The 20,674-nt window shown below is 36.4% G+C and overlaps 2 protein-coding genes across 2 annotated transcripts in view; both read right to left on the bottom strand.

Moving 5' to 3' along the window:
- The window catches only part of LOC311077578 (B-cell receptor CD22-like), a gene marked incomplete at its 5' end in the record, with an annotated part of 296,388 nt that overhangs the window by 36,222 nt on the left and 239,492 nt on the right, over positions 1 to 20,674 (bottom strand). The gene's annotated exons all lie outside the window — the stretch shown is intronic.
- Positions 1,322 to 15,518, bottom strand: LOC311077336 (protein NLRC3-like). The gene is made up of 8 exons (XM_084105716.1): positions 15,410 to 15,518; positions 14,002 to 14,196; positions 10,442 to 10,564; positions 8,331 to 10,205; positions 7,952 to 8,125; positions 7,706 to 7,879; positions 2,384 to 2,430; positions 1,322 to 2,303 (listed from the first exon to the last, which is right to left on the bottom strand). Exons 2-8 carry the CDS (start codon positions 14,151 to 14,153, stop codon positions 1,777 to 1,779), a joined length of 3,072 nt encoding a protein of 1,023 aa, XP_083961842.1. The 5' UTR covers positions 14,154 to 14,196; positions 15,410 to 15,518; the 3' UTR covers positions 1,322 to 1,776.

Below are 20,674 nucleotides of genomic sequence, written 5' to 3'. Positions count from 1 at the left end.
TCCTCAATCAAAAGTGTTACATTACCACCACTGTGAAACTACAGCAATAAATTACAATGATTCATTTTTTTAACACATCATGCATAAACCAAAAAAACAGAGCTACACTGTCATTTAGAAACACAGAGATATCACAATTTAGCACATGAATCTCAACAATGGTGGCAATATATATTTTTTTATTCATGCAGCAGTGCATGCTGGGAGTTTTATATTATCCTGGAACCCAGCATGCATTGTGACATGAAACTTTTGATTGTCACCATTGTTGAGATTCATGTGCTGATTGTTGATGTCTGTGTGTGAGTGAAGATAGAAGACGAAGATTTTTTTCATGCACTATATGATTACAATATTCTTCAGAAGAGCTTATTACAGAAGTATTGATTTTATGTTGTAGTTTTACAGTTATATGCTAAATATGAAATACCCATAAATTCAAAGAATAAATACAGAAAAGATCAGAGAATCAGACACGTCCAGGATGATGGTGACATCATCACAAAAGCCAAAAACAACTTATCATCTTCCTCTTGGCTCTTTCTTGCCATAACAAATGTGTTTTATAAACTCACTGTTACAGCAGCCAGAGAGAGATGAATGGTAAGAAGTCCAGGGACAAGAGACCAACTAAAGCAAATACTGATCTCCATCATGGTGACAACTAATTTTATTAATAACTAAATCTCTGTTAATTCTCAACAAGAACTATTGTACATGTATGAAAGAAATAATCGTAAACTGGTTTGTAAACTGGTTTCACACTCAGTGTTGCTGGAAGTCAGTTGTAGTTCTTGTGTTTCTCTTTTTTCTGTTCTTGTTTGTCTGTCCTTCAGTGATTCTGCTTATCAGGTGTTCATCAGTTTCTCAATTCACTCACTTCTTTTCATTCAAGTGGACTATATTAGTGAACTAATGTAGGGAATAGTGAATGAGGGTATAGGGTGTGATTGGGAAAACAGCCTCTGAGTGTCGATTTTGAGCACTGTTAATTCACAGTATATTCCTGTAGGCTAGTTTTATTTTCTACGGTATATTACTGTTTTAATGGAAAATGGTATAATATTGTCAGAATTTTACAGCAAGGGTTAACAGTGTAAAACGCTATTGGTCTCGACTATTTAAAAAGTTAAAGGAATATGACTTGGCCAAAAAAAAAAAAAAAATCAGTCAGAAGAATTTTTTTCACTTTAATCCCTGTAAACTAAGCAGTTTTACAGGAATGAACAAATCGTACTCACAGTAAAGGCAGAAGTCCTTCATCTTTTCCCACATGAATGCAAATAATTTAAACTTTGAATAAAACACATCTGAACACGCAAAGAGTTTTCATGAAATGTTATTGGGTTTATTTAGCTTTGTTACACATTCGTGGTTTTCTCAGTCAAGAGTCACAGGCACCTGGAATTAATAGATTAAAGTGCTTAAAATATTTGGCAAAATTGAATGAGTAAAGAAGATCCACTGTGATGCATAAAGCATCGCTCAGTCAGAGGCCACTTCCAAAACAGTTTAATGGGTCAATGCAACGTTAGGGTTAATTCACATGTTATAAGTTTAGCCATCTTGAACCCAATTCTAAATTTTAATTAAATTTTTGATTCTAAAAAATTGTCTGATTGAGTGGATTCCTATAAAGATGCCTGCATTATTTCAGTTGAATTTTGCCTTCAAACAACAAAATAAATAAATTTGCAATCTTTGCACCAAAATAATCTCATGAGAGGTAAAAAGAAGAAGAACTGTGATGTCTCAGGTGTTTCTCACAGCAGGTTGTTAAATCTGACACAGAGACACTGAGTCATAAACCCTAAATCCAGCATAGAGGGGTTCAGTGAATGTGGTGTTGAATGTGTGTAAGTGTGTGAGTGTGTGTGTGTCAGAGACGCTGTAGAAGGACAGAGTGCCGGCCGAAACGTCCACATACACTCCTACTCTTTTAGACAAGGGTGATGGGGCAGGTATGGTATTGTTCACATTATTGTGCCAGACAGTGAATCCATTAACAGTGCAGAAGAGACTCCAGGATTTGTCAGTGAATCCAAACCAACTGCCATTATTTTCTTTCCTGCTGATTCCTTTATATGTCACTTCTATATCTGCCTTAAATCCGCTCCATTCAGCCTCCCAGTAACAGCGTCCAGTCAGACTCTCTTCACACAGAACCTGTTCCCGGAGCTCAAATCTCTCTGGATGATCAGGATACGGCTGTTTCTCTTTCACCCATGTTGCCTTTCTGTTGTCCTCAGACAGAATGAGTTGAGTGTTTGCTGTGTTTGGATCCAGGGTGAGATCACAGGCATCTGAACACAAGAATAGAGATTAAAAGTGAAGGACAATTTTAGACTCTGTGGATGTGAGTGTGAAAGAGAAAAAGACCTACATTTTCTCAGTCCTGGAGTGATTCTGAAATTGCCTCCATGATCCAAACTAGAAAGAGACAAATGGACAGCACAAATGATTAACGTTTGATCATCAAAAGTGTAGAAGCAGCAAAGATGGCAATTTTTTATACAGCACCATTAAACACAAACACAAAAAGCACAGTAGTAAAAAAATAAAACAATAATATAACAGTAGAGAATGCTATGCAAGAGCGCTTCAACTACACTCTAAAAAGAGATGTGTTAAAAATGACACATGTTGTGTCAGTTTTAACACATGTAGTGAGTGTGCTCAGGGACAACACATGTTGTGTCAAATTTAACACAATAAATGTGTAAGGGTGTATTCACACCAGGAAAGTCCGATAGTTCACTTGCTTTGGTCCGGACCAAATAGAATGTTGATTTTTTTTGTTTGGTACGGTTCGCTTTCACACTGCTCTTTTTGCAAATGAACCAAAATGTGTAAACAAAACCACACGTGTGCTAAGGTCGTCCATTCATTGGACAGGAATTCTCAAGCATGCAAGCAGGAAGTGCACAAACAGGCTCAGCATGGAGATATTTTGTTATAATATTTAATATTTGTAATATTTGTTATTTTACTGATTTGGTGTTATTCTCTACAAAAGCAATATGAAGAAACTAATGAGCATCATATGATACGATGTCATCTATACAATGTTGTAATTAGGATTTAGAGAAGACGGAGATGTGCTGCAAGACGGTTCCAGCGGAGAGAACAAGCTTTTAAACCATTTAAGCGCGATAAGACAAAAGAGAACGCTCTGTCTGTGAATGTCCTGATGCACACACGATGCGCAGAAAGACGCGCAACAGTATTGTGTGCACAGACAGCGCGCCGGAATTCTCTTTCTCTTTCACCATTATGCCAAAATGTCCGTTTTGTTAAGTATCCTCATAAGAGCAGTCAAATAATAATGCGCAGTTTTCTGCAATTGGGTCGGTTCATGTTCACACCGTAAACGAACCGTACCAGAGTTCGTTTGGAACCGTACCGAGACCACCTCTTCAGCTGGGTCTCGGTTCGATTGTTTGGTCCGCACCCGAGTGCGATTGCTGTATTCACACCAGACCAAAAGGTCCGCACCAAGGTGGGAAACGAACTAGAGTTTGATTCAATCAAACCAAACAAGGCAGGTGTGAATACACCCTAAGTCATTTTAACACACAAATTGTGTCATTTTAAAAAATAAAGCGAAAGGGCCAGATGCAAAATTATTAACCGTTTAATCAATAGTCGAGTACAGAATGCATGTGCACACAAAGTACAACACAATGTTTCAAGCTCAATGACTGGACAGACTCACTGTACTGGACATTATTCAGTTATTTACACTTCAACACCTAATTGATAATGCTGCTTTTGACAAAAGTTCATGAAGAGATAACAGTTCACAGAGTTTGCACTATGAATTAAATTAATGTAACAACTGACAAAATATATAAATAACACTGCCCTGTTTGTTTGAGAACATAGCAAACACTGCATACCATTCTCAGTGATGGTGAGTGTCAGCACTCAAAATGATGAGTTGAAAACAACACAACCTGTAAAAAGAGATGTTAAAAATGACACATGTTGTGTAGATTTTAACACATGTGGTGTGTGTGCTCAGGGACAACACATGTTGTGTAGATTTTAACACATGTTGTGTAGATTTTAACACATGTAGTGTGTGTGCTCAGGGACAACACATGTTGTGTCAAATTTAATACACAACCTGTGTCGATTCTTAACACATCTCTGTGTTTATAAGGACTACACATTTTGTATTACCTTTAACACAACTAATGTGTTATTCCTCTTACACAGAAGTGTGTTGAAACCTTTTACACACTAATGTGTTATAGTTACACAACTTGTGTCAGATATGTGTCACATGTGACTGTAGTCGGTGTGTATTTGCCAGAGTTACTTCCTGTGTTTTTACAACTGAGTGTTTGGATGAACACTGAAACGTATTGTTAACTTGTGTTTATGGAGTCCAGTGACGTTTAATAAAGAGTTTGTTTGAACATTTGGATGTTTTAGACATCATGAATCTACATAGACAAGCTCTTATTGAGAATTAACAGAGGTTTAGATGTGGATATTTCATTGAATGTGTTATTTGAAGTCACCAGAATCGTGATTAATGGCTCCTTTATTTGAGCTCTTGACCCTTTACTCTTCTTTTAGTTTTTCTCTGGCTGCTTTAACTGTATTTTAATGAAATACATTTGTTATGGTGAGAGAAAATATGATCAGATGTTTCTTGATGATGTCATAATCAACAAGTGCTGATCTGATCAAGTTTGTGAGTATATGGATGGTGTGCATTTAATTTATTAATGTGCTGTTAGTTATAACAATCTTGTGACACTGCATCATACTATCCAGCAGAGCAGAATAAAAAAAATAAATGTTTTTGAAAATTTTAATCTGCAGCAGAAACTAGTCAACCACAGACATCAAGAATCAGCGTATGAATCTCAACAATGGTGACAAACGAAAAGCTTCATGCCCCAATGCATGCTGGGAGTCATGGATGAGATTTGTACTATGGTGGCACCCAGCATGCATTGCGGCATGAAGCTTTTCATTTGTCACCATTGTTGAGATTCATGTGCTGATTCTTGATGTCTGTTTGATACCATAGTCTGTAAGGTTCTGTACGAACTGTGTATATAAAAATTAATTTTAATTTTCTTTATTTTACAAAAGCACAATGTTTTGATTTGATTGTTAGTGGACACATACAAACGTAGAAATATCACAGATTCTTTTTTTATATTTCTTTTTTCTGTATGACCATAAATGACGGAGTAATTTAAGTTTATAGTGCTACAATGTAGTAGGCTACATGGGGTTTAACCCTCTGAGGTCGGCAAACACGCCGGCGCGTTTTGCTGGATTTTCTCCACATTGTAGCACTATAAACTTAAATTACTCCGTCATTTATGGTCATACAGAAAAAAGAAATATAAAAAAAGAATCTGTGATATTTCTCCTTTTGTATGTGTCCACTTACAATCAAATCAAAACATTGTGCTTTTGTAAAATAAAGAAAATAAACGGTGTGCGTTCTGCCTCTCCGTCGCGGTGAACTTTTTTCTCTTGAGCATGTCTATAAACTGAAACAAAACTCAGCGAATACTTGTCACACATTTATGAGCCATATACCTTTATAAACATTTAAGTGTGTACTTTTAAATGATCGGATTCAAAACGAAAACAAATATTCTCTGTTTAAGTAATTTGTATAAAACCAACAAGATGTCCAGCTTCTCAAACGCTTGCTCGTTATATTTAATTTGGCCACGCCCACTCGCGCAAAAGAGATTCACATGCAAATCTCAACATGGAACGCGAACTCGCTCATTACCTCAACAACAAAACACCAAAACACTTCACTTCACTTTTCGTCTAGTTTGAAAGACGCGCCTGAGCTTACATTGGATTTACATCAGAAGATGAAGAACGCGATTTGAAGACAAGAAAGATGTAAGGTAAGAACTTCTTACATATTAGTTTGTTATTGTTGCATAAATGTCACATTGCAGTTGAACTGTTGCTAGATATATAGGGAATATTATAATATTTAGCCCCGTGTTTACTGTTACTGTGTTTGTGGATATCTGCTCAAACGTAGATATGTATATGGTAACCATAATGTTTTATATTTGAGCGCGATCGTGTTTGAATGTATCATATTTTGGATCGTGATCGCGTTTGAATGTATCATATTTTGCAGCGCGATCGCGTTTGAATGTATCATATTTTGCAGCGCGATCGCGTTTGAATGTATCATATTTTGGATCGCGATCGCATTTGAAAAGCAAAACGCACCAAACGGCTTCATGCTTTTACTATTATCTCATTTCATATCATCATAACGAATGGAAACATTTGAAGTAACATGATAATCAATATAAGGGTTAAAGATAGACTGGAAAACAGACAGTGTGTGAAAGAATACACAAATAACAACAAAATATTAATTTTGTATATTGTTTGCATAGGAGCAACATTACTGGGCAAATCATTAGGGCTGGGTGATATATCGCACGATATTGTTATGCGCATCTCATCAGTAAAGCCGGCTCCCTTGATTAGTAGTAAATCGCCATCACCTGCTTTCAGATGGAGCGGTGTTAAATTAACACTCCTGGGAGTGTATATGAGTCCACACTCAAGAGTGTAAAGTGTTAAAATATGAGTGTTAAATTAACACTCAAGAGTGTTAAAGTTAATGAGATCCAAACAATTTAAAAGCCATTCTTTTTTAAATCTCCTCATTTACAGTATTGTGCAAGGTTGCTCAGAATGACAGGGCCTGATAGCTCCTAATAGGGCCGTTAGGGGAGGGTCTTTGTCTTTCTCAGGTGTGAAAAGCTTACATATTAATGACCTCCGCATAGAGCTTTCTCACACAAGACCTGTCGTAAAAATTTGACATCAATATATTGTCTTATCTGAATGAGCAGTCAGGGTGATTTTCACATAGTTTTAGAGCAAATATTCTAGGCTACGTCATACCATTTTCAAAAGTCTTGTGAAGAAATAATCAGTATGGGTTTCATTGCCTTATTTCAGTGAGAATTTTTTTTTGTATTTTCACAAACCACGCATAAATGTCATTATCTCAAAACTACAAACTTTTACATACATGCTGCTGATATATTATTGTAGCAGAGTTTGTGCTGAATACAGTGTAATTAGACTTTAGCCATGAAAATGTCACAAGTAACAGAAATAACCAGAAATGTCAGAGCATGTCAGAACACCTCCAGGGCCCAGAAAACAGCTCATACCCCAGAGGGTTAACTGAAGGGGCCGTCCAGTCACGCTGAAATTCATGCTCAATGGCTTCAGTGAACATAAAGCCTGTCTACTTTGATTTGATTTGTCATCTCAAATATTTTGACACTGATGAGCAGTGACAGACCAATGAGGCAGCTCAGATGAGACAGCTCAGATGAGATGATCTTAGTGCTGTGCAATACCTTAGTGTTAATACTATATTAGGCAATTACATCTGTGACTTTATAGCTGGCTACAGCCATGCTCCAGCTATTTTTCACCCCATACTCTCTATCCAGCTGGATGTCGTTGGCCACACAGATTTTGCTATGAGTACATAACGTCAGTTGTTGGTAGTTACATGCCGCGTGCCAGTTGACACATTCATGGAAGAAGAATCATAGAAGTGGTGCAAGATTAGGGTTTTGGTTTGATTTAGATCGGTTTTATTTGGGGGGATTCTAATTATTGGCTGCCGGTATTTATTACAAAAAAATAAAAATGCCCCACATACTTGAGAATCTGCAGTGAGCAGTTTGTATCCTTTAGTTTGTCGGAGAGCAGCTGGACTCCTGATTCTCCCGGGTGATTGTAGCTCAGATCCAGCTCTCTCAGGTGTGAGGGGTTTGAACTCAGAGCTGAAGACACATAACCACAGCCTTCCTCTGTCACCATACAGCCTGACAACCTAAACACACACACAAAACATTATTTAAAGTATGGAATACTAAATATTAAATAATCATAAATCAACTCAAACCTCAGTATCTCCAGCTGACAATTTGGACTCTTTAGTCCATCAGAGAGCAGCTTCACTCTTAAATCCTGCAGGTCATTGTTACTCAGATCCAGCTCTCTCAGGACAGAGTTTGAGGATGTTAGAGCAGATGACACATATTCACAATCCTGAGCAGTGAGATTACAGCCAGCAAGACTGAAAAAGAGCAGAACAGATGGAAGTAAATTGTTTTAACTTCATTCCACAAATGCCATTTCAAAAATATCTGCTTAATTCTTATAAAATAAGTCAGACATTAAGAAAAAACAATCAGCAAAACAAAATCAGGATAAATTACTGTGAACAACAACAACAAAAAAATCCAAGTTAATTTAGAAAGAAGACATGATTTAACACTCACAGAGCTTTACTGCAGTTGATCACAGCTGGTATCAGTCTTCTTCTACCCTCATCTGATGTGTTGTATTTCTTGAGGTCCAGCTCATCCAGCACCTCCTCTGACATCTGAAGCATGTAGGCGATTGTTGAGCAGTGAGCAGGAGAGAGCTTCTTCTCTAAGTGTATGTCTGATTTCACAAACTCCTGAATCTCTCTGGACAGTGTCTGATCTTTCACTTCCAGCAGACAGAGGAACAGATTGATGGATCTTTCAGTGGAGAGTCCATGTCCATCTTGGATTTTCTCTTTAATGTACTGTGTGGTTCTCCTGATGCTCTCTGAGCTGTTCTCTGTGTGTGTCAGTAGATCCTGTAAGAGTCTCTGATTGGACTCCAGTGAGATGCCCAGCAGGAACCGCAGGAACAGATCCAGGTGTCCATTCTCACTCTCAAGGGCTTTATTGACTATTTCTCTATGCAGATTATGCACTACATCAAAAAACTGCAATGTATCAACAGGTTTCATTACATAATGGTAAAACAAATAGAAAGCAGCGAGAAACTCCTGAACGCTCAGATGAATGAAGCTGTAGACTTTCCTCTGATGAATCACAGATTCCTCCTTAAAGATCTCAGTGCAAATCCCAGAATACACTGAGGCGCCAGTGACGTCTATGCCGCTCTCAATCAGGTCCTCCTCATAGAACATCACATTGCCCTTCATCAGCTGTTTGAAAGCCAATTCAGCAAGTTTCACAATCACTTCTCTGTTGGACTGCAGGAGTTTCTCTGGATCTCTCTCTTCATACTTCTGATTCCTCATGTTGATCTGAATCAGCAGGAAGTGGATGTACATTTCAGTCAGAGTTTGAGGGATTTCTGCACTCAGATCTTCTTCCAGGAGCTTTTGAAGCACAGTGGAGGAGATCCAGCAGAAGACGGGTATGTGGCACATGATGTTGAGGCTTCTTGCTTTTCTGATGTGTGAGATGATTCTGCTGGCTTGATGCTCGTCACTGATTCTCTTCCTGAAATATTCCTCCTTCTGAGGCTCATTAAATCCCTGAATCTCAGTCAGACGGTTGATGTATTTGGAAGGGATCTGATTGGCTGCAGCTGGTCTGGAGGTGATCCAGATGAGAGCAGAGGGAAGCAGATCTCCTTTCATGAGGTTTGACATCAACTCACCCACTGATGAAGTCTCAGTTACATCAGAAACTTTCTGAGCGTCTGAAAACATCAGTGTGATTCTGCTTTCATCCAGACCATCAAAGATGAACACAACTTCACATTCCTCATAAATCTTTGGGTCCAGATTGTGAAGTTCAGGATGAAAGTCCAGCAGAAGTCTGTGAAGACTGTACTGATGATCTCGGATCAAGTTCAGCTCTCGAAATGGAAGCACAAACATGAAATCTACATCCTGATTGGCTTTTCCCTCGGCCCAGTCCAGAATGAACTTCTGCACAGAGACGGTTTTCCCGATTCCAGCGATGCCTTTAGTAAGAACAGTCTTGATTTGGTCTTTCTCCTCACATCCTGGTTCAGGTGAGGCTTTAAAGATGTCATTGCAGTAGATTGGAGTGTCTTGTGAGTGTTGTGTTCTGGCCGTTTTCTCCATCTGTAAAACCTCATGTTCTTCATTCACTCCTTTACTCTCTCCCTCTATGATGTAGAGCTGTGTGTAGATCCTGTTCAGGAGGGTTTCATTCTCTTGGAGTTTGTTTCCCTCAAATAATCTCTCATACTTGTTCTTCATGCTGGTTTTGTGCTGGTCTTTGAGTCTTTGCAGGTCTACAGTCTCCAGTGTGTGTGTCTGCAGGACTGCTTCAGTTTTGTCCTGACAGTGGGATGTAGAGAATGGCACAGATCTGATCAGCTCTTGTATCTCCGCCCTGCTGTAATTAAAAAGTAAAGAGCAGCAATTGCAGTCATTAGAATGACCATTAAATAACATCAGAAATATATTGGTTACTATATATGATTTTAGACCCCTCTTCATGTTAAGCATATGTTGCATACTCAATTTTTATTTTATTTCATGGTATTTCTTTCTTTTTCTTATTTATTGTTTTACTGAGTTTTTTCATTAAAATGAAATACAATAAATCAGCAAGTAAAGGTTTATACTAACGGAGGATCAGATATCACTGGTCCATCACTGAAATTAACGGGAAGCCTCATGGATTTGTTACTCTTCAGAGACACAGCGCTGGGTTCTGGAGACTCTGATCTCAGTCTCTTCCTCCTGCTGATGCTGACAAATGACAAACAAACAAAATGGAATTTTGGAGCACTACACAGCAAAATCCCCAGTGTTAAATTAACACTCCTCGGTGTACAGGTATAACTACAGAGTGTTAAAAATTAACACTGAAGCAGTGTTGAAGTTAATGAGATAATTAAGTGATTAATTACGTGATGATTGGCCACTAGTGGTGACACTTAATGTTAATAAGCAGAATCATTGAAGGAAAGAGAAACACAAGAACTACAACTGACTTGGAGCCTTTACACATTATTGCACTTATTATTACCAGTTTGAGCCTTTATTTCTGTCATACATCTACAAAAGTTATTGAGATTCAGCAGAAGTTTACACGGTAATGTTTAATGAAATGTTTCATTTCGTTTTCATTTTTAGTCACCATTATGGTGGTCAGTGTTTACTTTAGTTGGGCTCTTGACCCTTTAAATTTTTTATTGTTAGTTTTTCTCTGACAGTTCCGACATTGTGTTTATAAAGCACTTTTAGTACGCCAAGAGAAAACCAGTTTAACATTATCATCATGTTTGTGACCTTATTCACTGATGACGTTCAGAGTCAAAATCTATGACTTGTTACATTTTATTATCGGTAATTTGTAACACTGAGAGTTTATTGTTTGAGATTCAACAGCAATGTGAACAATTTTGAAAAAACTTTTGAGCAAAATCACTATTGTTTTTAAACACAGAGACATAAAGAATCAGCATATGAATCTCAACAATGGTGACAATAAACAAACTAGTGACAAACAGATCATCTATGAACATCACAAAACTAAAGTCATAATAAAACAAAAGCAAAATAAAAGCAAACAGGAAAAAACAATGAAAATTAAAGGACAATTCAGCTGCATAATTTATTCATGCTGCAATGCATGATGTCAGCCAGGGATGCATTTTGATTGGTGGCTCCCATCATGCACTGCAACATGAAACATTTGTGTGATTGTCACCATTGTTGAGATTCATATGTAGATTATTGATATCTGTGTGTGATTTAAATATGTCAGATTGTTTTAAGCACTGCTGGAATTAACTATTGTATTTTATATGAAAAAATCATTTGAATGTTGTGCAATAGTGTGTAATGGCTCGAAGTCAGTAGTTCTTGTGTTTCTCTTTTTTCTGTTTTTCTTGTTTCTCTTTCCGTCAATGATTCTTATTAACATCAGGTGTCACTACTAATGGCCAATCATCACTTAATTAATCACTTTATTATCTCATTAACTTCAACACTGCTTCAGTGTTAGTTTTTAACACTCTGTAGTTGGACCTATATGTACACCGAGGAGTGTTAATTTAACACTAGGGATTTTGCTGTGTAGCTATGCCGTATAACTAGAATGAGCACTATATAAACACTTATTTATTAATTAAAGGTGCTCTAAGCGATGTCGGGACTTCTTGTTGACGTTCGAACTGTTGTCAAACAAAACGGAGGCTAGCTAGACCCTCCCTCCTCCTCATCCCATCTCCTCCCTCCTCCCCTCCCTTCCAACATAAAGGAAAGTCAAAGTAGTCACTACAAACAAAGTTAAGTTTTACTGATACTTCATTCAATGTGTAATGTCGCCAAGTTAGAGGTGGAAAGTCCAGGGGTCAGAAAGTAAAAGTCCTGCCATATGTTTATTCCACCAATAAACTCACACAGCAAAAATTCCAGTGTTAAATGAACTCTCCTGGGAGTTTATTTGGCTCCAGACTCAAGAGTGTTAAAGTTAATGAGATAATTTAGTGATTGATTGAGTGATGATTGAGCATTATTGAAGACACCTGATGTTAACAAGCAGAATCACCAAAGGAGAAAATCTCATTTTTAAGTTACCAGTATGGTGATCAGTGTTGGCTTTAGTTGGGCTCTTGACCCTTAAACTAATAACATTATATTTTGTTTGGCTGTTGTGTGTGAGTTTTAACTGCCAGATGAACAACAAGAAAAGCTGCTCAGGTGGTGATGGTTATGTTTTGACATAATCATCATTTGAACTATCAATCTCTATTGTAAATGATCAAGCAAATTCACTGTAGGGCGACGATTTGTGTGAATGATTATTTTCACCCACTGTTTGTTATGAATTTGAATGTTCATTTATAGGCTATTGACAACTTTGACTAAATTTGTTTACGATGCCGCCGTTGTTTATGCTCACTGGGAAACGCGAAGCTAACGTTATCTTGTTATTATTGCGTCCTTGTATGGGAGCTATAGTTATAACCTCAGGTGGTGAAATGATTTTAAGATAATGTTTCTCTTTTTCTGCATTCTGTTCTGCAATATATATAAAAGCCAGAGGTGGAAAGTCCAGGTTCAGAAAGTAAAAGTCCTCCTCAGTATTTTGTTCCAATCACCTGGATTTGCTAATTCAGCAGGAGAGAGAACTAATTAGTGAAATCAGCTGCAGAAAAACGACAGTGTTAAATGAACTCTCCTGGGAGTTTATTTGGCTCTAGACTCAAGAGTGTTAATTGAAGACACCTGATGTTAACAAGCAGAATCACCAAAGGAGAAAATCTCATTTTTTCAAGTCGCCATTATGGTGATCAGTGTTGACTTTAGTTGGGCTCTTGACCCTTAAACTAAAAATGTTAGATTTTGTTTGGTTGTTGTGTGTGAGTTTTAACTGCCAGATGAACAACAAGAAAAGCTGCTCAGGTGGTGATGGTTATGTTTTGACATAATCATCATTTGACCTTGAATAATAACAAATTTTTAGAATCTATTTCAAATATGCTTCCATACATAACATCACGGTAAGAATATTGTATTTTGCTTTTAAGGTTAAGATAATGATTCTGCCCAGCAAAGTTGCAATTCCTGTTTTCTCTTTATTGTCTTTAATGGCTCTTGGAGCCAGAGCCACAGCCCAGAAATTGAATCGTTAGGCTGATTGGATTAGCACATATGCGTTTGAATGAATATGCTGATTGGATTGAGACTGGTAACACGCTGGAGTCTGAGGCGGGTTCCTTAACCTGTATACTTCATTTGCATGCTTTGTTCAGAGTCTCCACCTATATGTAATCCCTCCCCTCTTTGAAATGTATAAAAAACTATACTGTATAGAACTAAGTTAGATTGTTGGATGACTGCAGCAATGCTCAGCGAAGTCCTCAATAAAGAATAACATCTGCTTGAACGATATCCCAACATCTCCTGGTCTTGCTTCAATGAAGGAATAAAGTTTCCAACAACCTGATGCACAAAACTCATTTAGAGAGTTAGGTTTACCTTGTTGATTACAGCAGCCTGTGATTCTACAGTATACTATTTTCAGCATTTTCAATATAATCAAAAAGATTGTTTAAAAACTGTTCTGATCAAAAGACTTTTGAAAAAGTATTTTATTTGGACACACAGCTTCTGGAATACACGTAAATCACTTTGAATAAAAGCATCTGTTAATGCTGAAATGGCCAGTGTCTCACCTGGGGTCAGAGGTCACTGTTGCATCACTGGATCCAGACGGAAGTTTCCTCATGGATTGATCACTCTTCACAGACTCACAGCTGAATCCAGGAGATGGAGGACTCGTTTCAGAGGCAGTGTCCTCATCTTGTCTTTCAGTATGGAAACTCATTTTAGTTTTCTCCTGCTCTCATTTCTCAAAACAGATTTCAGACCTTTTGTGAAGAAAGATAGTTATTTTTAAATAGTTTCCTGTAGTACGATGTTACAATACAGCTACATCAAAGTATACATTAATTATTTTTAGAACATTGACCTTCCCCATATTAAAATGAACACATACAAATATATCTCATTGTAATCTATAAAATAAGGTCATTTTAAGTTTTTTTAAGGAATACTTGTTATTTTCTAAATATTTCTAAACCTTGTACAGAACCTTTTAATGCCCCTTTAACCCTTTAATGAACTTTTAACAGAACATGCAACTTCAATAAAATACACTTCTATCCTCTTCTTCAACAAGCTAATAAAATTATTAGGGTTTTGGATAAACATGCCCAGTCACAAAAACATTAAAGCCATATGGTGTGATTTCAAATGCCCTTATTGTGCCCGTTGTGAAAGGCACTGTCCATTCATAACAGATTATTTTGGCCATCATTACTCTAACATAATTGCTTTTACTTAAACAAATAGAAACAAATAGACTTTTAACTTAATTGTGTATTTCAGACTGACACTGTCACATGACAAAACCAATCATTAGACAAACTAAAATTCAATCACACTAGTGTGTGTGTGTGTGTGTGTGTGTAATAGTAACTGTACAGTTTGAAATGTAATAATTTACATTTATTTTAAGAGCAACATTTACAGCAGTCTTTAGTACTTTTAGCAGTCTAATACTAGTGATATTGCAAAAGCAGTGCTTAATACTGCATCCAGAATGTCTCAAATTTACCAGTTTACCAGTGATTGTTGATTCTGTTGCATAGAATATGCCTAGGCCTAAGTGCGTCATGACAAGCACACCTCATTTACTCGTATTTGTGCAACAGAAACAACATTCACTGGTTCATTGCATGTGAACATACAATATCACTGATCATTGATCATTCACACAATAATTCATTTGTGTCAAAAAAATAAATAATCTGATGGAGAAATAGGCCTATCTTCAAATTCAAAATGTTTATTTTGTTGTATGATCTAAAAATATCCAAATATAGGCAAATATATATTTTTTAATGATTATATAATATTATATAAAACAAACTATTGTTATTACTACATACAGATAGTTAGATTCTAATGTAGAAATATAATGATTTGTGTTTTAAATCCCATGTAAAGAAGAACATAAACCTAAATGGCGGAACATTGTTATATCACTACATGGTAAAATGAAGTACGTTCTGAACTTACCACACAATATGCGACCGTTTAAATATCCACACAGTTAACAGGTTTAAAGCCTCGGAATGGCGTCTCTTCTCTTCCGTCTCTTTTACTTTCGTTTCTACCGTGTGCTTCTACCTGGTGAAGGTGTGTCTTGTTTTCTTGTAACTCCACTAATATGAAAAACAAACTCACTCCCTCTAGTGGCGCAAAGAGTCATCACAGATTCAACAGGACTGTAATCAGATACCTGTGTGTGTGTGTGTGTGTGTGTGTGTGTGTGTGTGTGTGTGTGTGTGTGTGTGTGTGTGTGTGTGTGTGTGTGTGTGTGTGTGTGTGTGTTTGGGAATTGGTATATTAAAATATAATCATTAATGTCAAGGCAGCAACAAAACAAATTCTAAGAATTCCACTCAGAGATTATTAAAGTCAATATTATTAGTGAGCCAGTTTTTCTGGATTGCTTAAACACATTTGTCCGCTCTGACGTCACATTTCTGAAATAGTTAACACACAGGCTAAACCTGAAGCTCACTGCTGGCCAAATGTCTCATTTTCTTTGCAAAATTCTTTAACACTCACGAAAAATTAGTTTTTCTGAATTGCTAAAACACTAAATCCACTTCTCTGACACAAATTCTCAATAGCCTAAACCAATTTGTCAAATAAATCACTCTTTCTGTAAAACATTAAACAAGTTCAGATAGTTAAAACACTGTTTGCAGATCTCATGCACTCTTTTTGCAAAACTCGATTACACACAACAACTCAAAATTGTTCACTCTTATTTCTAATGATGTGACCAAACCATCTGTACAAAATACAAGATGATTGTCCCAAAACGATTCAAAATGTTGCACTGAATGTTGATACCAATAATGGATGCAAACAATATAAGAGGGAGAGGAGGAAGAGTATGTGTGTATAAGAGGAGGAAGAGTATGAGTATGAGGTGATGAACGAGGAGGAAGAGGAAGAGGAAGAGGAAGGTGTGGAGAATGTTGTCAAGGCTGGATCTGCTTCAGGGTTTTTCTCTTCTCCTGCAGAGATGATATTCTCCGGCCGGACCGACATGAAGACGTGAAGCTGAAGCAGAATAAATCTCTCTCACTGACCTTGATTCTGCAGTTGCTCAACTCTTCTGACTGTACTTTACAGTAACATGCTTTTAGGGCTGGGCGATATATCGCACGATATTGTTATGCGCATCTCATCAGTAAAGCCGGTTCCTTGATTAGTAGTAAATCGCCATCACCTGCTTTCAGATGTAGCGGCATTTACTACAAAGAGCCGTAGTTAACTGACAAGCTGAGCCATATCACATCAATATCGCGGACATATCGCCAGCGATAAGTAATGCGATATGGCTCAGCTTGTCAGTTAACTACGGCTCTTTGTACACAGCAAAAACTCCAGTGTTAAATTAACACTCCTGGGAGTGTATATGAGTCCACACTCAAGAGTGTTAAAGTTAATGAGATAATTAAGTGATTAATTTAGTGATGATTGAACATTATTGAAGACACCTGATGTTAACAAGCAGAATCACTGAAGGAGAAAAGCACAAATTCTAAGCCACCGTTATGGCGGTCAATGTTTGCTTTAGTTGGGCTCTTGAGCCTTATCTTATTAATTTTAGATGTTGTTTGGCTGTTGTATCTGAATTATAACTGCTAGATGAATGAAGAAAAAAAGTGATCTGATGGTGTTGGTTATATTATGACATTCATCATTTGAACTTAATCACTGAACTCTTTAAGATCCTTCTTTCTGACTTCAATATATGTTGTTGGTTACAGCATAACTGTGAATCTGCATAAATGCCTAGAATGTTTTATATAATATAAAGGATTTCTCAAAAGTTGTTTAAAAAAAAAGTCATTCTTTTAGGCACACACAGACGTCAAGATTCAGTCTATGCATCTCAACAATGGTGCCGAGCAGAATATTCAATTAGGAAAAGTAAATTACATAGACAATTCAGATCATAATTTATTCATACCGCAATGCATGATGGGAGCCATTAATGAGTTGTGATTGGTGGCAGCCACTGCAACATGCTTTATTATTGTCACCATTGTTGAGATTCACAGGCTGATTATTGATGTCTGTGTTTCTAAATAAATTCATTTGAAAGTCTTTTGATCAGAACAATGTTTATTAAATATTTTGGATTATAAGAAAAAAACTGATAATCATATGCTGTAGAGACACAAAACTGCTGCTAACAAGTTAAACCAAACTATCTCAATAAGTTTCATTTTTCAGATCACAGCATGATTATGTCAAAACATAACCAACACTATCAGATCATACTTTACTTTGTTCATTTAACTGTTATATATCAATAACAGCAAACAAACAACAGTAAAATTTAAAGTAAACATATAAGGTTCAAGAGCCCAACTAAAGCAAACACCCATCACCACAATGGTAACTTACAATTTGTGATTTTCTCCTTCAGTGATTCTGCTTGTTAACATCAAGTGTCTTCAATAATGGTCAATAATCACTAAATTAATCACTTAATTATCTCATTAACTTTAACACTCTTGAGTGTTAATTTAACGCTCATATTTTAACACTTTACACTCTTGAGTGTGGACTCATATACACTCCCAGGAGTGTTAATTTAACACCGCTCCATCTGAAAGCAGGTGATGGTGATTTACTACTAATCAAGGAACCGGCTTTACTGATGAGACGCGCATAACAATATCGTGCGATATATCGCCCAGCCCTACATGCTTTTCATTTACAGTTTTTTACTGGGTTTTTTTTTTGTGTGTAAGATCTGAAAGCATTGTTTGATTTTGCCAGAAGAGTCAGAGATTCTCTGAATGAGTTTTGAACGTTTGCTTTTGTGTTTAAGGTTTTGAGAAAGTGAGTGATGGTTTCAAGAAATGTGTTTTAGCAATTCAGAAAAACTGTAAAAACATGCAACATACGCACATTTTTCCATCAAACACTGCAACTTGAGGTCAAATTAATTTATTCTTTCAATCAATCATTACACAATTGACAACAAAATACAGCTAAAAAAATAAAATTATACTTTACAAACTCAACAGATATGCTGAATACTGTAAAAAAAAAGAGAAACTTATAAGTGGAAATATAAACAAACTTCACATGTACTCCATTCGTTCCTGACAGTTATGCCACAGGTTTTCATCAACATCACATTGGATGTTTTCTCTTGCAATACACGAGGGAAATATGTTGTATCCATCCCTGGCACCCGTTGCCAGGCAACCAGCATTCATCGTCTCCAGGAGGGACATCTGCTCATATGGCAGGGATGTCCTGCAAACCATTCATTCACAAGGCGAGACTGGTGGAGGGCAACGTTGTCCCAAATGATGACATACGAGTCATGGCAGGCCTCAACAGCTCTTTCTCTCTCTTCAGGGGGAACCAGTCTTTCAGTCAGTGCATCAAGAAACACGCACATACAGGCCTGAGGACGTGCAGAGACACTGAAAGCTGATGGGTTTGTAGTTTCTTCTCATAATTATGTGGATCTGATTATGTATGATCAGAAGGATCGTATATGCAAATGATCTTTATATTATGCTGATCTTTATATCAGCATAAATATGCATATATGATACAGTGATCTCTGGAAGCTCTTTTTTTATGTTTTATTTTTTATTGAACTTTCCAAATGAGAGAATTCAATAGCAACATCTTGACACATTTCTTTTACACATTTTCACATTATGTAAGTATAAATTGAAACAACAATCATTTAAATAAAAGAAACAAAAAAATGAACTTAAAATAAAATAAAATAAAGGGCATCACAAACATTCATTTATCAGAGATACAGTTTTTTGATTGGGCTTTTCAGTTTTTAAAACATTTACAGATTCTAAATACATTTTAAAGGCTGTTTAAAAAAATCATAATAACAAAAACTAATCGATAACATTTTTCTTTTGGAAAAGTCATTATTACGGATGACACATTTTTTTCTTCATTGCGTCATTTACATACCATTATGAATTTACATACATTTGAATATCCATTCGGATTGGTCAGTCATGAGTGCAACCTTTACACTGGGATTAAAGATAGAATAGGAAATAATACACAAATAACAACAAAATATTAATTTTGTATATTGTTTGCATAGGAGCAACATTAGTGGGCAAATCATTATAAACAACCAACTTAATCAGTTTCAACATTACTAACTTTCTCAGCTTCCCTCGCTAAGATGAGACACATGAGAGGATGTTATCAGATTAAAAACGGGAATAGTTGACCTGTTATGTAAAACCATGAATGACAGAACTGGTCATCTCGTTATTTTGTACATCTGTACATTTGTGCACCGGAAACCCTGTGCACAAATGTACAGGAATCTCAACTTTAGTTTCCTGTATATTTGTGCACAGGGTTTCCGGTCACAGCTGAACACATTGTGAATAGTTTTGTTTAATAATTTATATAGTCTATAGGTGTATATATATATATTTTATATGCATATACATTACGTAAAAATATATTCTTATTTCTTATTTATTTATTATTACAGGGACAGTGCATATTAATAAACATTTCTGCCAATATGCTAGAGTTAGCCAGAAGGCTATTTTTCATCTGCAGTCCCCGGACAGATGTTAAAAGTCACCCTAAAAGAGAGTAAAATTACATATAAAAAAAAAAAAATTGTACAATACATTTAGTAAGAAATTCTATTATGTTAAAAAATACAGTCGAAATACAGCAAACCAACAATCACACAAACATCTGACAAAAACATGACATATACACACACACAAGGCAAGAAGCCAGCAGTGGATAGAGCAGATCTGAAATTCAAGAAGCCATTTCTTTAAATGGTTCTTAAATGTACAATATGTGTTTAGATTTCTGATGATTAAAGGAATGCGGTTCCATTCAGTAGCCACTCGAACAGAAAAAGAAGTATGACCAAATACACTTTTTCTAAAGGGAATGACACAATCTCCCCTCGCTGCACCTCTGGTTCTGCTGTGATCAGCTGTACGGATGTTAACAAACTGGTGGAGTGGAGGAGATGATAAACCATGAATAATTTTGTATAGAAGACATAGATTTATTATCTTTGTATTGTCCATAATTTACACATATGAAAATATTTATACATTCTTTGTCCATGTTCACATTTTATAACATGGTATTATTGCAATTGTTACAGTAATATATTGATGCTTTTTTAAAGTTATTTGAAAAATAGAAATACAAGTAACTTAGGAATTTATATAAAAATCTATTGTTTTCGGCCAGATTTGGCAGGTGTGC

This window comes from Abramis brama, assembly GCF_963993115.1.
Source record: "Abramis brama genome assembly, chromosome: 2".
NCBI classification, from domain to species: Eukaryota; Metazoa; Chordata; class Actinopteri; order Cypriniformes; family Leuciscidae; genus Abramis; species Abramis brama.
Note: the sequence above shows the minus strand (reverse complement) of the source record. Positions and strands in the feature narration are given on the sequence as shown.

Bases quoted from the DNA above. Each gene is read 5' to 3' on its own strand.
- LOC311077336 (XM_084105716.1), bottom strand. From the start codon at position 14,153: ATGAGTTTCCATACTGAAAGACAAGATGAGGACACTGCCTCTGAAACG. The intron at 7,880-7,951 runs GTTTGAGTTGAT...GTGTGTGTTTAG, and splicing joins TGTCAGCTGGAGATACTGAG to GTTGTCAGGCTGTATGGTGA. The intron at 2,304-2,383 runs GTAGGTCTTTTT...TCTTGTGTTCAG, and splicing joins CACTCCAGGACTGAGAAAAT to ATGCCTGTGATCTCACCCTG.